The sequence below is a fragment of the Mesoplodon mirus genome (genome assembly GCF_964341445.2).
Source record: "Mesoplodon mirus genome assembly, chromosome: 1".
Lineage (NCBI taxonomy): Eukaryota > Metazoa > Chordata > Mammalia > Artiodactyla > Ziphiidae > Mesoplodon > Mesoplodon mirus.
Window position 1 is genome coordinate 25,029,992 of NC_138976.1, and position 23,698 is coordinate 25,053,689.

Sequence of the window (23,698 nt, forward strand, 5' to 3'; positions counted from 1 at the left end):
TTCATTTGTCTCTAGGTATTTTTCAATTTCCTCTTTGATTTCTTCAGTGATCCATTGGTTGTTTAGTAACATATTGCTCCACGTGTTTTTTTTTACAGTTTTTATTTCTTGTAGTTGATTTTTTTTTTTTTTTTTTTTTTTTGGCGGTACATGGGCCTCACACTGTTGTGGCCTCTCCCATTGTGGAGCACAGGCTCCGGACGTGCAGGCTCAGCAGCCATGGCTTACGGGCCCAGCTGCTCCGTGCCATTTGGGATCTTCCCGGACTGGGGCAGGAACCCATGTCCCCTGCATCGGCAGGTGGACTCTCAACCACTGCGCCACCAGGGAAGCCCTCTTGTAGTTGATATATTTTTTTTTTACAACTTTATTGGAGTATAATAGCTTCACAATGGTGTATTAATTTCTGCTTTATAACAAAGTAAATGAGTTATACATATACATATGTTCCCATATCCCTTTCTTCTTGTGTCTTCCTCCCTCTCACCCTCCCTATCTCACCCCTCCAGGCGGTCACAAAGCACCGAGCTGATCTCCCTGTGCTATGCTGCTGTTTCCCACTAGCTATCTACCTTACGTTTGGTAGTGTATATATGTCCATGCCTCTCTCTCGCTTTGTCACACCTTACCCTTCTCCCTCCCCATATCCTCAAGTCCATTCTCAAGTAGGTCTGTGTCTTTATTCCTGTTTTACCCCTAGGTTCTTCATGACATTTTTTTTTCTTAAATTCCATATATATGTGTTAGCATACGGTATTTGTCTTTCTCTTTCTGACTTCACTCTGTATGACAGACTCTAGGTCTATCCACCTCATTACAAATAGCTCAGTTTCGTTTCTTTTTATGGCTGAGTAATATTCCATTGTATATATGTGCCACATCTTCTTTATCCATTCATCCGATGATGGACACTTAGGTTGTTTCCATCTCCGGGCTATTGTAAATAGAGCTGCAATGAACATTTTGATACATGTCTCTCTTTTTTTTTTATTACACTTTTTTTTTTTGCTTTATAACAAATTTAATCAGTTATACATATACATACGTTCCCATATCCCCTCCCTTTTGCGTCTCCCTCCCACCCTCCCTATCCCACCCCTCCAGGTGGTCACAAAGCACTGAGCTGATCTCCCTGTGCTATGCGGCTGCTTCCCACTAGCTATCTACCTTACGTTTGGTAGTGTATATATGTCCATGCCGCTCTTTGACTGTGTCACAGCTTACCCTTCCCCCTCCCCATATCCTCAAGTCCATTCTCTAGTAGGTCTGTGTCTTTATTCCTGTCTTACCCCTATGTTCTTCATGACATTTTTTTTTCTTAAATTCCATATATATGTGTCAGCATACAGTATTTGTCTTTCTCTTTCTGACTTACTTCACTCTGTATGACAGACTCTAGGTCCATCCACCTCATTACAAATAGCTCAATTTCATTTCTTTTTATGGCTGAGTAATATTCCATTGTATATATGTGCCACATCTTCTTTACCCATTCATCCGATGATGGACACTTAGGTTGTTTCCATCTCCGGGCTATTGTAAATAGGGCTGCTATAAACATTTTGGTACATGTTTTTTTCTGAATTATGGTTTTCTCAGGGTATATGCCCAGTAGTGGGATTGCTGGGTCATATGGTAGTTCTATTTGTAGTTTTTTAAGGAACCCCCATACTGTTCTCCATAGTGGCTGTACCAATTCACATTCCCACCAGCAGTGCAAGAGGGTTCCCTTTTCTCCACATCCCTCTCCAGCATTTATTGTTTCTAGATTTTTTGATGATGGCCATTCTGACTGGTGTGAGATGATACCTCATTGTACTTTTTTTTTTTTTTTTCCGTACGCGGGCCTCTCACCGTTGTGGCCTCTCCCGTTGCGGAGCACAGGCTCCGGACGCGCAGGCTCAGGGGCCATGGCTCACGGGCCCAGCCGCTCCGCGGCATATGGGATCCTCCCAGACCGGGGCACGAACCCGTATCCCCTGCATCGGCAGGCGGACTCTCAACCACTGCGCCACCAGGGAGGCCCCTTCATTGTACTTTTGATTTGCATTTCTCTGATGATTAATGATGTTGAGCGTTCTCTCATGTGTTTGTTGGCAGTCTGTGTATCTTCTGTGGAGAAATGTCTATTTAGGTCTTCTGCCCATTTTTGGATTGGGTTGTTTGTTTCTTTAATATTGAGCTGCATGAGCTACTTATAAATTTTGTAGATTAATCCTTTGTCAGTTGCTTCATTTGCAAATATTTCTCCCATTCTTTTGGTCTTGTTTATGGTTTCCTTTGCTGTGCAAAAGCGTTGAAGTTTCATTAGGTCCCATGTGTTCATTTTTGTCTTTATTTCCATTTCTCTAGGAGGTGGGTCAAAAAGGATCTTGCTGTGATTTATGTCTTAGAGTGTTCTGCCTATGTTTTTCTCTAAGAGTTTGATAGTTTCTGGCCTTACATTTAGGTCTTTAATCCATTTTGAGCTTATTTTTGTGTATGGCGTTAGGGAGTGATCTAATCTCATACTTTTACATGTCCCTGTCCAGTTTTCCCAGCACCGCTTATTGAAGAGGTTGTCCTTTCTCCACTGTACATTCCTGCCTCCTTTATCAAAGATACGGTGACCATATGTGCTTGGGTTTATCTCTGGGCTTTCTATCCTGTTCCATTGATCTATCTTTCTGTTTTGGTGCCAGTACCATACTGTCTTGATTACTGTAGCTTTGTAGTAGAGTCTGAAGTCAGGGAGCCTGATTCCTCCAGCTTCATTTCTCATTCTCAAGATTGCTTTGGCTCTTTGGGGTCTTTTGTGTTTCCATACAAATTGTGCAATTTTTTGTTCTAGTTCTGTGAAAAATGCCAGTGGTAGTTTGATAGGGATTGCACTGAATCTGTAGATTGCTTTGGGTAGTAGAGTCATTTTCACAATGTTGATTCTTCCAATCCAAGAACATGGTGTATCTCTCCATCTATTTGTATCATCTTTAATTTCTTTCATCAGTGTCTTATAATTTTCTGCATACAGGTCTTTTGTCTCCTTAGGTAGGTTTATTCCTAGATATTTTATTCTTTTTGTTGCAATGGTAAATGGGAGTGTTTTCTTGATTTCATTTTCATATTTTTCATCATTAGTATATAGGAATGCCAGAGATTTCTGTGCATTAATTTTGTATCCTGCTACTTTACCAAATTCATTGATTAGCTCTAGTAGTTTTCTGTAGCATCTTTAGGATTCTCTATGTATAGTATCATGTCATCTGCCAACAGTGACAGCTTTACTTCTTCTTTTCCGATTTGGATTCCTTTTATTTCCTTTTCTTGTCGATGGCTGTGGCTAAAACTTCCAAAAGTATGTTGAATAAAAGTGGTGAGAGTGGGCAACCTTGTCTTGTTCCTGATCTTAGTGGAAATGGTTTCAGTTTTTCACCATCGAGGGCGATGTTGGCTGTGGGTTTGTCATATATGGCCTTTATTATGTTGAGGAAAGTTCCCTCTATGCCTACTTTCTGCAGGGTTTTTATCATAAATGGGTGTTGAGTTTTGTTGAAAGCTTTCTCTGCATCTATTGAGATGATCATATGGTTTTTCTCCTTCAGTTTGTTAATATGGTGTATCACGTTGATTGATTTGCGTATATTGAAGAATCCTTGCATTCCTGGAATAAACCCCACTTGATCATGGTGTATGATCCTTTTAATGTGCTGTTGGATTCTGTTTGCTAGTATTTTGTTGAGGATTTTTGCATCTATGTTCATCAGTGATATTGGCCTGTAGTTTTCTTTCTTTGTGACATCCTTGTCTGGTTTTGTTATCAAGGTGATGGTGGCCTCGTAGAATGAGTTTGGGAGTGTTCCTCCCTCTGCTATATTTTGGAAGAGTTTGAGAAGGATAGGTGTTAGCTCTTCTCTAAATGTTTGATAGAATTCGACTGTGAAGCCATCTGGTCCTGGGCTTTTGTTTGTTGGAAGATTTTTAATCACAGTTTCAATTTCAGTGCTTGTGATTGGTCTATTCATATTTTCTGTTTCTTCCTGATTCAGTCTTGGCAGGTTGTGCATTTCTAAGAATTTGTCCATTTCTTCCAGGTTGTCCATTTTATTGGCATAGAGTTGCTTGTAGTAATCTCTCATGATCTTTTGTATTTCTGCAGTGTCAATTGTTACTTCTCCTTTTTCATTTCTAATTCTATTGATTTGAGTCTTCTCCCTTTTTTTCTTGATGAGTCTGGCTAATGGTTTATCAATTTTGTTTATCTTCTCAAAGAACCAGCTTTTAGTTTTATTGATCTTTGCTATCATTTCCTTCATTTCTTTTTCATTTATTTCTGATCTGATTTTTGATTTCTTTCCTTCTGCTAACTTTGGGGTTATTTTGTTCTTCTTTCTCTAATTGCTTTAGGTGCAAGGTTAGGTTGTTTATTCGAGATGTTTCCTGTTTCTTAAGGTGGGATTGTATTGCTATAAACTTCCCTCTAAAAACTGGTTTTGCTGCATCCCATAGGTTTTGGGTCGTCGTGTCTCCATTGTCATTTGTTTCTAGGTATTTTTTTATATCCTCTTTGATTTCTTCAGTGATCACTTCGTTATTAAGTAGTGTATTGTTTAGCCTCTATGTGTTTGTATTTTTTACAGATCTTTTCCTGAAACTGATATCTAGTCTCATAGCGGATTTATGGTCAGAAAAGATACTTGATACAATTTCAATGTTCTTAAATTTACCAAGGCTTGATTTGTGACCCAAGAGGTGATCTATCCTGGAGAATGTTCCATGAGCACTTGAGAAAAATGTGTATTCTGTTGTCTTTGGATGGAATGTCCTATAAATATCAATTAAGTCCATCTTGTTTAATGTATCATTTAAAGCTTGTGTTTCCTTATTTATTTTCATTTTGGATGATCTGTCCATTGGTGAAAGTGGGGTGTTAAAGTCCTCTACTATGAATGTGTTACTGTTGATTTCCCCTTTTATGGCTGTTAGTATTTGCCTTATGTATTGAGGTGCTCCTATGTTGGGTGCATAAATATTTACAATTGTTATATCTTATTCTTGGATCGATCCCTTGATCATTATGTAGTGTCTTTCTTTGTCTCTTCTAATAGTCTTTATTTTTTTTTTTTTTTTTTTTTTCTTTTTGCGGTATGCGGGCCTCTCACTGTTGTGGCCTCTCCCGTTGCGGAGCACAGGCTCCGGATGCGCAGGCCCAGCGGCCATGGCTCACGGGCCCAGCCGCTCCGCGGCATATGGGATCCTCCCAGACCGGGGCACGAACCCGTATCCCCTGCATCGGCAGGCGGACTCTCAACCACTGCGCCACCAGGGAGGCCCTATAGTCTTTATTTTAAAGTCTATTTTGTCTGATATGAGAATTGCTACTCCAGCTTTCTTTTGGTTTCCATTTGCATGGAATATCTTTTTCCATCCCCTTACTTTCAGTCTGTATGTGTCTCTAGGTCTGAAGTGGGTCTCTTGTAGACAGCATATATATGGGACTTGTTTTTGTATCCATTCAGCCAATCTGTGTCTTTTGGTGGGAGCATTTAGTCCATTTACATTTAAGGTAATTTTCGATATGTATGTTCCTATTCCCATTTCCTTAATTGTTTTGGGTTTGTTATTGTAGGTCTTTTCCTTCTGTTTTGTTTCTTGCCTAGAGAAGTTCCTTTAGCATTTGTTGTAAAGCTGGTTTGGTGGTGCTGAACTCTCTCAGCTTTTGCTTGTCTGTACATGTTTTAATTTCTCCATGAAATCTGAATGAGATCCTTGCTGGGTAGAGTAATCTTGGTTGCAGCTTTTTCTCCTTCATCACTTTAAATATGTCCTGCCACTCCCTTTTGGCTTGCAGAGTTTCTGCTGAAAGATCAGCTGTTAACCTTATGGGGATTCCCTTGTGTGTTATTTGTTGTTTTTCCCTTGCTGCTTTTAATATGTTTTCTCTGTGTTTAATTTTTGACAGTTTGCTTAATATGTCTTGGCATATTTCTCCTTGGATTTATCCTGTATGGGCCTCTCTGTGCCTCCTGGACTTGACTATTTCCTTTCCCATATTAGGGAAGTTTTCAACTATAATCTCTTCAAATATTTTCCCAGTCCCTTTCTTTTTCTCTTCTTCTTCTGGAACCCCTATAATTTGAATGTTGGTGCATTTAATATTGTCCCAGAGGTCTCTGAGACTGTCCTCAGTTCTTTTCATTCTTTTTTCTTTCTTCTGCTCTGCAGTAGTTATTTCCACTATTTTATCTTCCACGTCACTTATCCATTCTTCTGCCTCAGTTTTTCTGCTATTGATGCCATCTAGAGTTTTTAATTTCATTTATTGTGTTGTTCATCGTTGCTTGTTTCATGTTTAGTTCTTCTGGGTCCTTGTTAAATGTTTCTTGCATTTTGTCTATTCTATTTCCAAGATTTTGGATCATCTTTACTATCATTATTCTGAATTCTTTTTTAGGTAGACTGCCTATTTCTTCTTCATTTGTTAGGTCTGGTGGGTTTTTATCTTGCTCCTTCACCTGCTGTGTGTTTTTCTGTCTTCTCATTTTGCTTCTTACTGTGTTTGGGGTCTCCTTTTTGCAGGCTGCACGTTCGTAGTTCCCATTGTTTTTGGTGTCTGACCCCAGTAGCTAAGGTTGGTTCAGTGGGTTGTGTAGGCTTCCTGGTGGAGGGGACTAGTGCCTGTGTTCTGGTGGATGAGACTAGATCTTGTCTTTCTGGTGGGCAGGTCCACGTCTGGTGGTGTGTTTTGGGGTGTCTGTGGACTTATTATGATTTTAGGCAACCTGTCTGCTAATGGGTGGCATTGTGTTCCTGTCTTGCTAGTTGTTTGGCATAGGGTGTCCAGCACTGTAGCTTGCTGGTCGTTGAGTGAAGCTGGGTGCTGGTGTTGAGATGGAGGTCTCTGGAAGATTTTCGCCGTTTGATATTATGTGGAACTGGAAGGTCTCTTGTGGACCAGTGTCCTGAAGTTGGCTCCCCCACCTCAGAGGCACAGCACTGACTCCTGGCTGCAGCACCAAGAGCCTTTCATCCACACGGCCCAGACTCCTCAATTTGGGATGATTCATTTTCTATTCATGTATTCCACAGATGCATGGTACATCAAGTTGATTGCGGAGCTTTAATCCGCTGCTTCTTGAGGCTGCTGGGAGAGATTTCCCTTTCTCTTCTTTGTTCTCACAGCTCCCGGGTCTAAGCTTTGGATTTGACCCCGCCTCTGCGTGTAGGTCGCTGGAGGGCGTCTGTTCTTCGCTGAGACAGGACAGGGTTAAAGGAGCAGCTGCTTTGGGGACTCTGGCTCACTCAGGCCGTGGGGGGAGGGAAGGGTATGGAGTGCGGGTCGAGCCTTCGGCGGCAGAGGCCAGCGTGACGTTGCACCAGCCCGAGGCGTGCCGTGCGCTCTCCCGGGAAAGCCGTCCCTGGATCCCGGGACCCCGGCAGTGGCGGGCTGCACAGGGTCCCCGGAAGGGGGCCGTGGACAGTGACCTGCGCTCGCACACAGGCCTCTTGGCGGCGGCAGTAGCAGCCCCGGCGTCCAACGCCCGTCTCTGGTGTCCACGCTTTCAGCCGCAGCTCGCGCCCATCTCTGGAGCTCCTTTAAGCAGTGCTCTTAATCCCCTCTCCTCGCGCACCAGGAAACAAAGAGGGAAGAAAAAGTCTTTTGCCTCTTTGGCAGGTCCAGACTCTTTCCCGGACTCCCGATCCCGGCTAGCTGTGGCACACTAACCCCCTTCAGGCTGTGTTCACGCCGCCAACCGCAGTCCTCTCCCTGCACTCCGACCAAAGCCCGAGCCTCAGCTCCCAGCCCCCGCCCGCCCCGGCGGGCGAGCAGACAAGCCTCTCGGGCTGGTGAGTGCTGGTCGGCACCAGTCCTCTGTGTGGGAATCTCTCCGCTTTGCCCTCCACACCCCTGTTGCTGTGCTCTCCTCCACGACTCAGAAGCTTCCCCCTCCGCCACCCGCAGTCTCCGCCCACAAACGGGCTTCCTAGTGCGTGGAAACCTTTCCTCCTTCATGGCTCCCTCCCACTGGTGGAGGTCCCCTCCCTATCCTTTTGTCTCTGTTTATTCTTTTTTCTTTTGCCCTACCCAAGTACGTGGGGAGTTTCTTGCCTTTTGGGAGGTCTGAGGTCTTCTGCCATCGTTCAGTAGGCGTTCTGTAGGAGTTGTTCCACGTGTAGATGTATTTGTGGTATATCTGTGGGGAGGAAGGTGATTTTCGCGTCTTACTCTTCCGCCATCTTGCCCGGAACTCCACAAACCCTTTCCTGAAACCATCACTTCTGTAGTTGATTTTTAATCTCATAGTGTTGTGGTCAGAAAAGACGCTTGATATGATTTCAGTTTTCTTTACTGAGGCTTGCTTTGATCTTTACTGGAGAATATTCCATGTGCACTTGAGTAGAATGTGTATTCTGCTGCTTTTGGATGGAATGCTCTATAGATATCAGTTAAGTCCAGCTGGTCAAACGTGTCATTTAGGTCCTCTCTTTCCTTATTGATTTTCTTTCTGGATGATCTGTCCATTGATGTAAGTGTTGTTTACATCAATGGACAGACGACTATTATTGTGTTACTGTTGATTTCTCCGTTTATGGCTGTTAGCATTTGCCTTATATATTGAGGTGCTCCTATGTTGGGTGCATATATATTTACAATTATTATATCTTCTTGGATTGATCCTTTGATCATTATGTAGTGTCCTTTGTCTCTTGTAACAGTCTATTTTAAGTCTATTTTGTCTGTTATGAGTATTGCTACTCCAGCTTTCTTTTCATTTCCATCTGCATGGAATACCTTTTCCCATCCTCTCACTTTCAGTCTGTATGTGTCCCTAGATATGAAGTGAGTCCCTTGTAGACAGCATATGTACAGGTCTTGTTTTTGTATCCATTCAGTCAGTCTGTTTTTTGGTTGGAGGATTTAATCCATTTACATTTAAGGTAATTCTCGATATGTATGTTCTTATTGCCATTTTGTTAATTGTTTTGGATTTGTTTTTGTAGGTGTTTTTTCTTCCCTTCCTCTTTTGTTCTCTTCTCTTGTGATTTGATGACCATCTTTTTTTTTTCTTTTTTTTTTTTTTCTTTTTTTTTGTGTGGCTGTGCCCTTGTGGCTTGCAGGATCTTAGTTCCTCAACCAGGGATTGAACCCAGGCCCCAGCAGTGAAAGTGCCAAGTCCTAACCACTGGACAGCCAGAGAACTCCCTGATGACTATCCTTAGTGTTGTGTTTGGATTTTCTTTTTCATGTGTGTATCTACTGTAGTTTTTTGGTTTGCGGTTACCATGAGTTTTTGATATAGCAGTCTGTGTATGTACAAGATTGCTTTAAGTTGCTAGTCTCTTAATTTCGAATGCATTTCCAATATTCTGCATTTGTACTATCCTCCCGATTTCTGGTTTTGATACCATATTTGTATGTGGATGATTTCCTACCCTTATGTATGTTTGCCTTTACTGGTGGCCTTTTCCATTTGTCATTTTCTTGTTTCTAGTTTGGCCTTTTCTTTTCTGCTTAGAGAAGTTCCTTTAGCATTTGTTGCAAAGCTGGTCTGGTGGTGCTGAATTCTCTTAGCTTTTGCTTGTTTGTAATGCTTTTGATTTCTCTGTAGAATCTGAATGAGAGCCTTGCTGGGTAGAGTCTTCTTGGTTGTAGGTTCTTCTCTTTCATCATTTTAAATATATCATGCTACTCCCTTCTGGCCTGCAGGATTTCTGCTGAGAAATCAGCTGATAACCTTCGGAATTCCCTTGTATGTTATTTGTTGCTTTTCCCTTGTTGCTTTTAATATTTTTCTTTGTTTTTAATTTTTGTCAAGTTGATTACTATGTGTCTTGGCATGTTCCTTTTTGGGTTGATCCTGCCTGGGACTCTCTGTGCTTCCTGGACTTGGGTGACTGTTTCCTTTTGCATGTTAGGGAATTTTTCAGCTATTATCTCTTCAGATATTTTCTTAGGTCCCTTTTTTTTTTCTCTTCTCCTTCTGGGACTCCTATAATGCAAATATTGGTGCATTTATTGTTGGTGCAGAGGTCTCTTAGACTGTCCCCATTTCTTTTTTTTTTAATTAATTACTTTTATTTTTGGCTGCATTGGGTCTTCGTTGCTGCACGCCGGCTTTCTGTAGTTGTGGAGAGCAGGGGCTACTCTTTGTTGCAGTGCACAGGCTTCTCATTGTGGTGGCTTCTTTTGTTGTGGAGCACCGGCTCTAGGCGCGCAGGCTTCAGTAGTTGTGGCACGCGGGCTTCAGTAGTTGTGGCTTGCGGGCTCTTGAGCACAGGCTCAGTAGTTGTGGCGCACAGGTTTAGTTGCTCCATGCTGTGTGGGATCTTCCCGGACCAGGGCTCAACCCATGTCTCCTGCATTGGCAGGCAGATTCTTAACCACTGTGCCACCAGGGAAGTCCCATGTCCTCATTTCTTGACCTTCTTTTTTTCTTTATTCTGTTCTGTGTTAGTGATTTCCACCAGTCTGTCTTCCAGCTCACTTATTCATTCTTCTGCCTCATATATTCCGTGATTGATTCCTTCTAGTGTATTTTTTATTTGTTATTATATTGTTCATGTCTGTTTGTTTGTTCTTTAAATCTTCTAGCTCTTTGCTAAACATTTCTTGTATCTTCTTCATCTGTGCCTCCATTCTTTTTCTGAGATCTTGTATCATCTATATTATTACTTATTTTTTAAATTTTATTTTATCGTTACTATCGTTATTCTGAATTCTTTTTCAGGCAGATTGCCTATCTCCACTTCACTTAGTTATTCTTCTGGGGTTTTATCTTGTTCCTTCGTCTGGAGCATATTTCTCTGTCATCTCATTTTGTTGAACTTTTTGTGTTTGTGGGCTTTGTTCCACAGGCTGCAGGATTGTAGTTTTTCTTGCCTCTGGTATCTGCCCCCTGGTGAGTGAGGTTGGGCCAGGGGCTTGTGCAGGCTTCCTGGTGGGAGGGGCTGGTGCCTGCCCACTGGTGGGTAGAGCTGGATCTTGTCCCTCCGGTGGGCAGGGCCGTGTCAAGGGGAGTGGCTAGGTGTGTTTGTGGGCTCAGGAAGACTTTAGGCAGCCTGTCTGTTGACACATGGGGCTGTGTTCCCACCCTGTTGGTTGTTTGGCCTGAGGCATCCCTGCACTAGAGCCTGCAGGCTACTGGGTGGGGCCAGGTCTTGGTGCCAAAATGGCAACCTCCAACCTCCAGGAGCTCACGTTAGGGAATATTCCCTAGGGACCTCTGCCACAAGTGTCCTTGCCCCCACAGTGGGCCACAGCCAACCTCCACCTCCCCAGGAGACCCTCCAAGACCTGCAGGTAGGTCTGGCCCAGGGTCCTATGGAGTTACTGCTTTGCTCTGTGTCCCAGTGCTTGTGAAACCTCATGTGCGCCCTCTAAGAGTGGAGTCTCTGTTTCCTCCAATCCTGTGGAGCTCCTGCACTCAAGCTCTGCTGGCCTTCAAAGCCAAATGCCCTGGGGGCTCCTCCTCCTGATGCCAGACCCCCAGGGTGAGGAGCCTGACGGGCTCAGAACTCTCACTCCTGTGGGAGAACCTCTGCAATGTAATTATTTTCCAGCTTGTGGGTTGCCCACCAGCAGTATGGGATTTGATTATATCACCAAAGCACCCCTCTTACTGTCTCGTTGTGTCTTCTTCTTTGTCTTTGGATGTAGAGTATCTTTTTTGGTAGGCTCCAGTCTTTTTTTTGGTCAGTGGTTGTTCAGCAATTAGTTGTGATTTTGGTGTTTTCATCAGAGGAGGTGAGCTCAAGTCCTTCTACTCCGCCATCTTAGCTCCAATCCCTGTAGATGTATTTTTTTGTTTTAATTTTTAAAAAATTAAATTAAATTAAATTAATTTTGGCCATACTGCATGGCTTGTGGGATCTTAGTTCCCTGATCAGGGATTGAACCCGGGCCCTCAGCAGTTGAGAGTGCGGAGTCCTAACCATTGTACCTCCAGGGAATTCCCCCTGTAGATGTATTTTTGATGTATTTGTGGGAGGAGGTGAGTTTCATGTCCTTTTACGCTGTCATCTTGAATACCTCCCAGAATGCGTGGGCTTCTGACACTTCCTTGATCCCTCCCTCCCTCCTCCTTCCTTCTCTTCCTACCTTTTCTTCTTTTCTTCTCAGCCCATTGTTTCATCAATTTATCTGTACTCATGTCTCATAGAAACCAGGTTTTACTAGTTTTTCTTGAAACTACAGAGCAGATGAGATTTGACATTTACTTCTATTTCCTGAGGGAAATCTTTTCCCAAAGTATGTTCAGTCTTAGCTTATTGTATAATGTTTGTCTTTATGCTGTAGAATCTTCATAGACTACATTTTTTTCCTGCCCAGGAAAAGGCATATTTTATTGAGGTATGTACTTACGATGTGTGATTATATATATATGGTGTGTGTGTGTGTGTCTTGTATACATATACACACGTGTGTGGTTTTATGTATATGTGTGTATATATACATATATAATCACACATAAGTGTACAGTTTAAAGAGTTTTCATGAAGAGACTACAACCCAGTGCTCAGGTGAAAAATCAGAACACATCAAGCACTCAGGAGCCCTCCTCATACCATCTTCCCCACTGCCTGTTCCTGTGAAGGGTAACCACTATTCTGATGTTTAATAGGTTAGTTTTACTTGTTTTTGAACTTTATATTAATGGAATCTTAGAGTATATTCTCTTTTATGTCTGGCTTCTTTCCCTTCACGTGTTTGTTAGATTCATTTTTGTTACATGTAGTTGTACTTCTTCCCGTTCTCACTGGTATATGATATCCCACTCTGTTAATATACTACATTAAAATTTTTTTCTCTTCTACTGTTGATAGCATTTGGGTAATTTCCAGTTTTTGCCAGCCTGGTCATTCTAAGCAGTGAATATCTTATCCAGGGCTGCCATTTCACCCCAGAAGGGTGAGCATCTTCCATCTTGCTTCCCATGCCTTGGGATGCTGACAGAGTCCTTCTGCCAGATCTTGGAGGCCTGAGTGCTCCGGATTCAGCGGTCAAGAGTGGGAGTGGGGGGATCTGGGCAGTGGGCAGCTTGGGTAGAGTTTTGTCTCTGTATAGCTTCTTCCATGCTGTTGGCTTGCCTGGGCCTCAGTGCAATGAGGGTTTCCCCCTGCTTGCACTGCCCAGGGCCAGAGATGCTCAGACCGGGGTTTAGAGCCTCAGGTGATAGCCTTGGATGAATCTCAGAGGTGTGCAAATATATAAAATTTTAAAAGATTGTGTTTTCATTTCAAGATCATCTAAAACAAATTAAATAGGTATATTCTGGGTCATCTGAATCAAGCTAATTCTTATGAGGCTGTTTAAGAAAGTATAAAGAGGGTGTGTCGTTGGACTGCTGTGTTCAAATTTTCACTCTCCGTCCCAGCTGTGTGACCCAGGACAGCACTCACGCACTATGCCTGAGTGCCTTTAGCTGTAAAAGGGCAGCAGTAATCATTCCTACTCTGGGGTCCCTGTGAGATCTAAATGAGATTATGCCTGCAAAGCCCTTTGCCTAGTGCTTAATGAGCATCAGTGCTTAATCACCATTCGATTTGTGTGTATTATCTGGATGGCCCCATGATTGTCAATGGCTCATGAGAAAAAAAAAGTGGATTTAATAGAGAAGTGATGTGTTAGAGCTGACTGAAGGCCAAATGATATCACAGCGTGTTGAATAAATGAAAATTTCACAGTAGTTTAAGTAAAGAAAAGCAGTGTGATAACTGAGTCATCATACCAGGCAGGCTGAACTCAGAGGCACGTACGTGCCTGGGAGCACTTGGTGCTCTGCTTGTGTTATGAGCTGCAACTTATTTTTCAGCAAAACGTCATCTATCCCTTTAAATCAGTGTTGTTAAGATGTTTTTATTGGTTTTGTCATTTTCTTTGCATTCAAGTTATAAATTTGTTTGGCTTTTATATGAAGGATATAAGCATGAGTTTACGTCTAGTTTGAATGTATTTAGGTAACTTGCTTTATAAAAACAATTTAAGTCAGCGCTGCATCTTAAAACATAACCCTGTGGTTTCAAACACTGCCCTAGGTCTTTGGCATTGGAATTCAGGTGGAGGGAAAGCGAATGTTTTTCCTCTTGGCACAGGGCTCTACCTCTCCTGTGGGCGTGGTGGACCAGAGCAGAGAGAGTAGCCATGACCTCGAGTGCAGAGCCGGCTGAGCTGACAGCTCTTCAGCACCGCCAGTCTACAGGCTGGCAGCTTCTCCAATTTTACACCCTCCCAAAGGTTTGTTTGTGGACTTTATTTTGTGATCCAGTTGACCATGGTGTTACTGCTCTTGCTTTATAGCATTTCTACCTTTGCAGTCAGGATCTTTGAGACTTATGGCTCTAAGGGATAAAATGTTTCCTGTTACTTATGTAACCTAGATGCCAGCAAGTATCATGCTGCCTGGCGAGATCTAGAGGGGATTAATCCAAACTTCCCATTTTTCCCATACCTGGCTCTGGAAAAGGCCATCGCCTTTTCCGGTGCTTCTGTGGATTTCCACGGACCTTGTACTCGTGCTCACCTCTGGCTCCCTGTTCCTACTTGTGTAGGGAGCATATTTTCCCTTCTGCATCTTCTTTCATCCCCACTTTGGCTTCCATCCAAACATAGAATTTGTCCTTTTCTTTCATTTCTGCTAAAACCCACGAGACTTTTGCTTGTATAGTAAACATTACTGAAGGTTTAGGGATATTTTGCGGGAGGGAGTGAAGTGAAGGGAAGAAGAGGGTTTATTTTATAGCAACACAAATGATTTGACATCAGATGTTTGATGTTTCTGTTCTTCCAAGTCTTTCAGCCACTCTACCCCCTTCCTCTCTCACCTTTCTCTCTCCTTCCACTCCCAACTTTCTAGTCCTTTCAAACAGAGCTGTTCCCCTGTCTCTTTTTAAGCCTTGTCTTCAGAATCTCACCTTTTCTCCCCCACAGCTTGTCAAGATAGTCTCCCTAACAATTTCCTTCCCAAAATGCATTCTGTTGTTAGGGAGTTAGATGACTGTGGGCTGCCCCCTGCACCTATCGAAGCTCTTCACTTTACATTCCTCTTGTCTGGGAATAGAACAAATATCAGCTCAGTGCTTACAAAGCACTTTCACCTACATGAGCCCCTGGGTGAAATGTCATGCCCATTTTACAGATGTGGAACCAGAAGCACAGAGAGGTTGAGTGAATCATCTGAAGCCACATAGCCAGATAAGTGGGGGAGTAGAAATCCGCACCCAGATCGAAGGTTTTGATCTATGACCCATGTCATCATACACAGACAGGATGAATGCTGTCTGAACCTTCAGGGATCTGAGGCCACATGGATTCCAGTGTAAATGATTAACATGGGACAACCCAGTTGGCCTGGGGAGGGGGACGGGGGGCAGCGGGGCAGCTCCAGCAGGTGTGTGCATTCTCCAGGAGTTGGACTGCCAGTTCCCACCCCATGCCTTCTTCTTCCTTCTGTCTCTTGCTGGCTAGCTCCTTCTCATCTTCAGGTCTAGGTATAGAACTGGCTACATAATGTGTGGGGTGCAGTATAAAATGAAAATGCTGGGCCTCTTGTTCAAAAGTTATTAAGAATTTTAAAACGACAGGAGAACATTAAGCTAAGTATGGGACTCTTGGAAGCAACTATACCGGTCATATGCTCATAAAGCCAGCCCTGTATGAAGGTTACCCCCTCCACCCCCCGCCAGGAAGCATCCTCTGGCTCCGCATTCTGAGCTGGGTGCTTGTCATATGCTGTCATCGTTTCTTCTTTATGCGTCTGTTCCCCTGTTACTCTGTGAGCTTCGTGAGACCTGTGTCCTGTTCACTGTTGTTTCCTGGTGCCCAGCACAGGCCCTGACGAAGAGCAGGGGCTCAGTGGATGCCTCACTGGGGGCTTGGGGCTCCTGAAATTGGGACCTGGAGGAACCAGGTGGTGAATAGTAATGTCCAGGCAGTACCCACCCAGGACCACACAAGTTCAGACCAGGCATGACTGAGCCTATGGGACTTGGCAGGGGTTTCGGGCATGGGGTGGAGGTGAGGTGGGGACTCATTTTCTCTTCAAGAGAATATGTTAATCATTTACTGCCCAGGACCTCACAAACCCTGCTCCTCAGGGCCAAGTAAGGTGTGACCCAGACAGGGAGGTGGGGCACAGGCAGGGGACAAGGGCAGAGAGCATGGAACAGACGCAGAGCCCTTCCTGGGGCTACACAGCCTGGCCCACTGACCCTTCTTTAGCCTCCTGAGGCTTCTAAGGCCCCCATGCCCCTTACCCACTCTCCCTGCTCAGTGGTGTGTGTGGGAACAGGGAACTATTTCTCTAATGTCTCCTCAAAGCTAGGGGAAGGGAAGAGGGCAGAATTCTCAAAGGTTTCAGACAACAAGGAGCCCTCATGTGGAACCCCCTGATTCCCACAGATTTCTTTTTGTTCTAAGTGATGGAAACCCTACTCTGTAAGCAGAAAAAGAGATGTATAATATTAGCTGAAAACTGAGAAGCTCAAGGGCAGATGTGTCTTTAGGGATTGCTGATTCTTGAGCCCAAATGGTGTCACCAGAGCTCAGTTTCTCTCTTTTCATTTCTCTCTGGTTGGAGGGCAAGGTTTGAGACCTCCTGAAAACTCGCCAAAACCCTGGAAGGGCTCTGATTGGCTGGGCTTAGGTAATGAGCACATCTTTGAGCCACTCCCTGTGTGTAGGGATGGGAGCAAGGATGGTCCCTCCAGATGCCCTCCCATAGGTCCCTCTCCTCCCGTAACAAGCAGGGCTGTGCTGCCAGGGGAGGGGCAGGAACGGGATGGACCGGCAGAGCAGCCAGTGACCAGATTTTTTTTTTTCTTGTTTTAACCCAACACCACCTCCTCTCTGTGTCACTGGCTTCTGAGCCTCTAGAGTCAGGTCCCAGGAGGATCCCTGTAGAGAGGAGACTGCTGAGCGTGGGGAACTGCCTGGAAAGTCAGGGCTCTGGCTGGTGCCCCAGGTTACCTGTTTCTAGAAACCTCTTCCCGTCTTCCTTCAGAGCAGATCCCAGGGTTATCTGCACAGCACAGGGTGAGGAGACCACCAAGCAGCACTTTCTCAAAGGGCTTTAACTCCAGATTGCCTCGCTTTGAGGCTGGGAAATATTTTTTATTTTAGTTTTACCTCAGAAATAAGCCAGTCATAACCAAAGGAAGACAAAGAGAACCCTATGTGAAAGAATTAAGCGCCTGCTGCTCTTGGGTCCTTTCCTTTCGACTTCTGTTACCACAAACCTGTTCCCCAAGGCCAAGCAAGGCATGAAGAACTCTACTGATGATGGTGATGAGCATTTCAGCCCTGTGGGCATTTCTCTTTTTCAGACGTGCTCAGAGGAAAGACCAAATTTTTTATCAGTTGATTCCATATTTAGTGGGAAAATAGGAAGATTTCTCAAGAACCTGAGGTGGTGGAGAAATGTCTCCCTGCTGTGGTTGTTCTGCCTGTGGTTCTGGGTTAAACGTGAGGAAGGAGCTGGATCTTAAAGCCAGGAAATCCAGGTTCCGTGCCTGTCCTCTCAGGACCTTCAGGTCGACCTTGGCTCCTGTCACTGGGCCTCACTTGCCCCACCTGTAAAGTGAGGGGTTGGACAAGATGACCCCAAAGTTCCTTCTTAGCTCTTAATTTCTGTGAGTCTCGGTCAGGTCGAGAAGGAAGACCAATCAGGATCCTGGTTCTGTTCTGCCCTTGCCATGACTCACTAGGTGACCTTGGGTAAGCTCCTTACCTTGCTGGACCTGTTCCCCACCCTTGAACATCCTGTATCCCATAGGAGGGCTGTCTAAGAGGTGGTCAGTATTCAGGAGCCCTTTTCCTCAGCAGGCTCACCACTGAGGACCCTGTGTACTAGGAAACTCTAGACTGGGTCCAGCCTTCTAGTGAAGTCTGTGGGTCCAGCCCCCCATATCTGGGGCTCACACCTAGTCACATGGCTTCAGGCCTCCCTGCCCTATTTTGGCCACTCTGGCCTTGCTCTGTCTTCCAGACCCGGAAACCAGTATGGACATGCCTCAGCCAAAATGTTCAACTCTGCAAAAGCCTCATCAAGGACTGTTCTGAGCCAGTGGGAGGGCCTGATGCTGGGTAGGACATCGAGGAAGTAGATGTGACTCCCATCCTTGGGGAGCTCATTGTCTGGGGTGGAGAGGAAGGGCCAGTGTGAGCCTTTACCCGGTGTGGTGAGAGAGGGACAGTGGAAGAGAGGATTTCAAGTCGGGGGAACTAAGAGGTGGTTTTGGATGGGACGTTGAAGGATGGGGTGGACCTGAGATGGAGCTGCAGGTTGAGGGCCCAGTGCAGTGGAGGAAGTGCAAACAGTCTATAGCGTCCAGGGGAGGAGGGTGATGAGTCTGGAAGGAGCATGAGACCAAGTCTCCACAGGCTGTCATGGCCTGGACTCGGGGCTGGGGAGGCGGGGAGGCAGGCCTGGGGAGGCAGTGAGCGTTCTAGACTGGTCAGGAACCTTTTGGTTGCAACTGATGGGAACTGAACTTGAACTAACCAAGGCAAAAAGGGTGATTTATTGGGAGAACTGAGAATCTGAGGAAGGTCTGAACATCCCAGCACGGGAAAGACGAGGGTGCTGCTGGCTTTCAGGAACAGCTGACCCGGTGCTTGGATACCATTAGGACCCATCTCTTGATCCTTCTCTGTGCTGGCTTCATTTTTCTCTTCTGTGGCTAATTTCTCTGCAAGGGGAAGGGAGTTACTGGCCCAGCTCAGGTCAGGTTCTCACCCCTGGATCTATCACCACATGGTAACAGGCTGCTTCTGTTACTGCCTGCAGAAGCCAGGGGAAGGCAGCTTCTGAAGGAAGGGACCATGCTGAGCAGGCACCCCCAGAGCCTTTCCCTGAGTTTCTTAGCAGGAGAATATGGCCTGATTTGACCTGCATTTTGGGAAGAGTAGGCATTAAAGACAACAGTTTTCTTCCTTTTATTCATAAAAACAAATTTGCAACAATTTATTAAAAATTGATACCATGCAATAGGGGTACGAGAAATTCCTCATTTACATTTGATTCTGGCAGTTCCAGTCTAATTTAAAGCGTTTGTGCACTAACATCATTGGAAAACACCTTCAGGCTGAAGCCTCTTCGGAAGTGTATGGTGTGTTTGCTGCATATAAAAGGACAGAACTGTTAAATAGCTAGAGTCACTTCTGTGGGTCTTGTTATTTGTGGGGAAATTAAAAAAAAACAGGTGAACCTACAGTATCATTAAGACAGAGAATGTACTGTGTGGGTTAACCTAGAAGACTGTGCACGCTCAGGAGTCACAGTGGGTCACAGATGCACACACTCACCTCCGACTGTCCGTACTTTTGTTTCTTTTTTTCTTTCCTGCTATGCTGGATTAATATTTCTACAGGTATTGTTTTTGTGTGTGTGTATACATTATGTACAATGAATTGTTTCTTTCCCTTTGAAAAATTGATGTGGTCCTTTAAATTAAATCTGGTTTGGTGAAATCAAGAAAGCAAGTAAATACTGTAATACACAGTGAGTGACAACACCGATTTGTAGTGCCTAAACAGACAGTGACTTCAACTTGACCTGTGATGTGTTAACATTTTTTTTCCCCCTAAAAGCTACAGTACCTCCATAACCTCTCTTTGGGGGAGGGGAGGGGAACTCTATGCTACGTGAAATAGGGTGTTTTGAAATGTTGGTGATGGTAAGATTCCCATGGGCCCTTTTGTCAAACCCTGGTGGTGACAACACTGTGTTCCTGACTTCAGTGGTCTGGGAAGAGATTATTGCCTGCCTGTTGAAGCTGCCATTAGGTTTCTTTAGGGAGTTGAGCGACTGCTCAGTTGTGCAGATGTCCGGGACATTGTCATTCAGGCCTTTCTTTAGCAAATGAACCTGTCCCAGGAATGTCACAGAAATCATCGGGATCCACCTCTCTCCAGCCAGGTGGATACTGGTAGAGGGCTGTGCTGGGAGCTTCTCTGGGCCACAGCCCTGTCTGTCCTGAGGGCTGCAGGTCATGGTCATCCTGATACCTCATGGGTCAGGGCCGCTTCACTGTTTGGTATGAAGCTTTCCTGGATGAGATCAAGTTTTGATCTTCAGAGTGACCCTGTGAGGTAGGGCAGGACAGGTGTTATTTCAACCCCAATTTGTTAGAGAGGGGAAACTGAGGCTCAGAGAGACACAAGTGACTTGCGCAAGGTCATGGAGGGAGTTAGCAGTGGAACAAGGGCTTGAACCCAGGTCTTTGTGACTCCCAGGCCAGTGCTCTTTGGGGTTCGTTTAAAAGGGAAGAGTGATCTTATGAATGAGAATCAGTGTGCTGATTGATCACCCCTGGGACCCCCAAGGGCAGAGCTTGCTGGCTTGTCCCAATGAAGGCTGCCTTCTGGAAGTTAAGGGAAGCCCTCAGCTAGCAACTCTCTCCCCACGACTACAGGGATATCTTCTAGCAGATGCCCCCGATTCACTTTGGTCAGAAACAAAGTCAGTGGAAAAAAACAAAACAAAACCCCAGCCAGCCCTTGGGCCCTGATGAGAGAGGTTAAAGTGCACAATCTTTCTTTATCGTGTTTGCTGGGAACAGACATTCTATGATTAGCTCGGGTGCCCCCCTTATTACAGGGAACACCTGATACGAACACAAGGACATGGCTGACGTGGTGGGTGCATGGCCGACTGTGGGTGAATGCTGCAGAGCGTGTCTGCAGTGACGTGCCCTAAATCCCCACGGTCCCGGAATGGGTGTTATTGTATTAATGTGTGGCATTTATCAGAGAGTAAGGTCCCACCGGGAGGCATGCGAGTCAGCCTGCTCCGGTACCCCAGCCCTCGGCCCGCAGAGCTGTGCCCGGCTGCCCTCCCTGTAGACTCCCTGTTCCAGGAAGGCTGGGGTTGGCTGGACTGGCAGCTGGGAGCCTGGCTGCCCTGCCCACCTCCTTCTCCAGATGGGAGAAGGGCTGGCCTGGGGGGCCACAGCCGGTGGCATGTGTGCAGAGGCAGAGGCTGTTTCTCCAGAAGCCCCTCGCCTCTTCTCAAGGCTGCTCAGGGCCACTCAGTGACTTCTAGCTGGAGTTCTAGTGACTTTCTCCTTGTCTAGGATTTTTTTTTTTTGCCAAGTTTCAAATATCCTAGCTCCTCCTCCTTTGCAGACATTAAGGAAGAAGTCATTTTCATTCCTCTTCTTTGTGAAAGGATGAAAACTTCACAAATAAGGCGCAAGGTCAGGTGCCAAGTGCCCCCCATCCTGTGCACTCCGTGCCATCCGAGCAGTCCCGCAAGGCCAGCCATGGTGCCAGCTTCTCCGCGGCCAGAGCTGACAGGGTTCCTGTAGCAGATGCCTCTGCTCCGTGTGGTTCCGTCGCGGGGGAGGCCCCGGCCCCAGGCCTCCCGCCCTCACAGGCCCGAGACCATAACTCGGAAGGAGGGTGGCACGTGTCTGTGGCGGGGGCTGGCGGTGGGGCTGACGCAGGGGCTGACACAGCTGGCGTCCACGCCTCCAATGGACGGGAGGTAGGCGTGGTGGAGGATGGGGAGCTGGAGGGACAGCCGGCGCTGGATGCTGTGGCAGGGAGAGAAGGAAGGGGGGTGTTAGTGAAGGCTAGTGGGCTGCTCACCAGGAAGGCCCTTGGAGTCGCTTTGGCTAAGAAGCTGATGGTGGTGCTAAGAAGCTAACTTCTCTCTGAATCCAAGATCTGTCCATCCTGTCATCTAACCACTCACCCATCTGGCAGGTGTTTAATGCAGGCCTGCCTGTGCCAGCTGCTGCCTCGGGAATAACCAGAGCAACGGCAGCAAGGAGGAGGCAGGCTTCTTGAGCTTCCAGTGATTTTTAAGAATAAGGCCTTGCCCTTTGAACAGGGCTTTGCTGCAAACCCAGACAGCTCTCATTCGCTACTCTTGCCAGTCCCCGAATGGCCTTGGCTTTGGGTTCCATCCCTGAAAGGCTTCTCAGCTGCTCTGTTCTTCCTTATTGGCTTCTCTGCCACCATCTCTTGTCCAGGACCTCAGTCCCTCTTGCTGGGCCAATTCCAAAAGGTTCCTTCCTGGTCTTTTGGCTTCTCTGGTGACTAGCGTTTTCTCTCCAACACTGGGATGGGGCATTCAGGGCTCCCCAAGATCTGCCTCTTGTCACATTCTCCAGGTGAACCTTCTACCCCCTCTCCCCGAAAACCTTACCCTCTGGTGGCTAGTTTCCCCTAAAACCCTGCTTATGGGCAATCTTCCATGCCTCTGCACATGCTGGTTCCCCAGCCTAGATAGCTCTTCCTCTGCTTTCCCATCTGATGACTGCTTTCCCTTTAAGATCCAGTTTAAATGTCATCGTTTTTGTGCTAACCCCCTCAGAGAGTGAGCTCCTTCCTTCTCTATGCCCCCAGAACATGGAATTTCTGGTAAATTCCCAGAAAGGCAGCCAGAAAAAAATCTGAGGCCGGGCTGAGTCAGGGGCTGGGTAAACAGGACTGATGGAGGAGCGGAGTGAAAAGGGAGCAGCCTTCTGACTACCTGCTCACCGCCACACCCTTCCGCTTGCCTTCTCATCAGTCCTCACGACCAGCAGGCGGGAGAGTAAATCACCTTATTTGTTGTGACGGCTGCTTTGGCGGATGTGCCCAGGCCACTGCTCCCCTGCTCGGCTGTGTTTCGTGCAGTTTCCCACTGCATCTGGGAAGTTTGCATTCCCTGCACTCTTAGGCCTCCTGTGTCCCCCAGGCCTGGCCACTCAGGTGGGAAAACCCCGAGACCTTCACAAAAACCAATAGGCAAAAGCAGCACTGCTGTTCCCATTATAAAGATGAGAGAAGAGTACAGAGTTTTTGTAACTGGCTCACAGAAGCAACCAGAACTGGGCAAGGTGTGACTCTTGCTTCTTCTGTTGAACCACAGTGCTTTGTGGGGTGGCAAATCAGCTCAGGGAGGCTGCCTCAGCCCACCGGGGTGTATGCCTTGGTGGGGTTCTGAGATGGGTGGGGACAGATGCAGTGCTGCCCCCACTCCCTAAGGACCTGCTGGCCAGAAGGGCTTCTCCCAAGAGACCCGTCTCAGGTGCTCATGAGAGATTAGTGTGTTGGAGACTTCATTTGGAAGTTAAAGTTGAGCTTGTGTAATGTCATTGGTGTTGGCAGAGTCCAGGAAAATGGGGAGCTGAAGAATGAACTTGACCTGGGAAAGGGTGTTCTGTCTGAGCATCCCGGGCAGGGTGGGCATCTGTTTGTGGTTGTCAGAGCCACACATTCTGCTGTCTGCTGGGATCCTGTTTGCCTTTTCATTAATTCATTGTCAAAAACCTACTCAGTGCTGAAAGCTGTGTTCAGTCCAAGGGACATAGGAAGGACTTAAACCTTACCCTCAAGGTGCTTGCACTGTACTGCAGGGACTAATAGGTAGACCACTGATGAATGCCATGTAACCATCAGTAATTATACTGGACTGTCAGCTGTGAGGCCCTGGAGCTAATTGGGTTGAGAGGCTACTAGCTCTAAGACTAAATGGCCCCAAATGACACTGCAGTTGGTGATTGGGCTCCCTTTGATGGTTCCTCTCCCCTTGTCACTTCCCAGGGAACAAGTTTCAGAGTTGACATTTCTAATTGCTGCTTCTAATCCGCTGTAAACTGGGAAGAACTAAAAATTGCCAGTGGGGACAAAGCTACTGGAGATGGACAAAGCTTGCTTAGATGTCACCTCACCAAGTTTGCTCTGACCTCCCTGTGTAAAATTATACTCCCTAACTCCTTCCCTGCTTAGTTT

General features: G+C 45.9%; 1 protein-coding gene across 1 annotated transcript in view; it reads right to left on the minus strand.

The window, feature by feature from the left end:
- Window positions 1–18,449: 18,449 nt before the first annotated feature.
- The window catches only part of GABBR2 (gamma-aminobutyric acid type B receptor subunit 2), a gene marked incomplete at its 5' end in the record, with an annotated part of 369,241 nt that continues 363,992 nt past the window's right edge, over window positions 18,450–23,698 (minus strand). Inside the window, one exon of the mRNA XM_082619674.1 lies at window positions 18,450–21,510. Coding sequence (XP_082475800.1) covers window positions 21,345–21,510 — 166 coding nt within the window. The 3' untranslated portion in view covers window positions 18,450–21,344. The remainder of the gene's footprint in view (window positions 21,511–23,698) is intronic.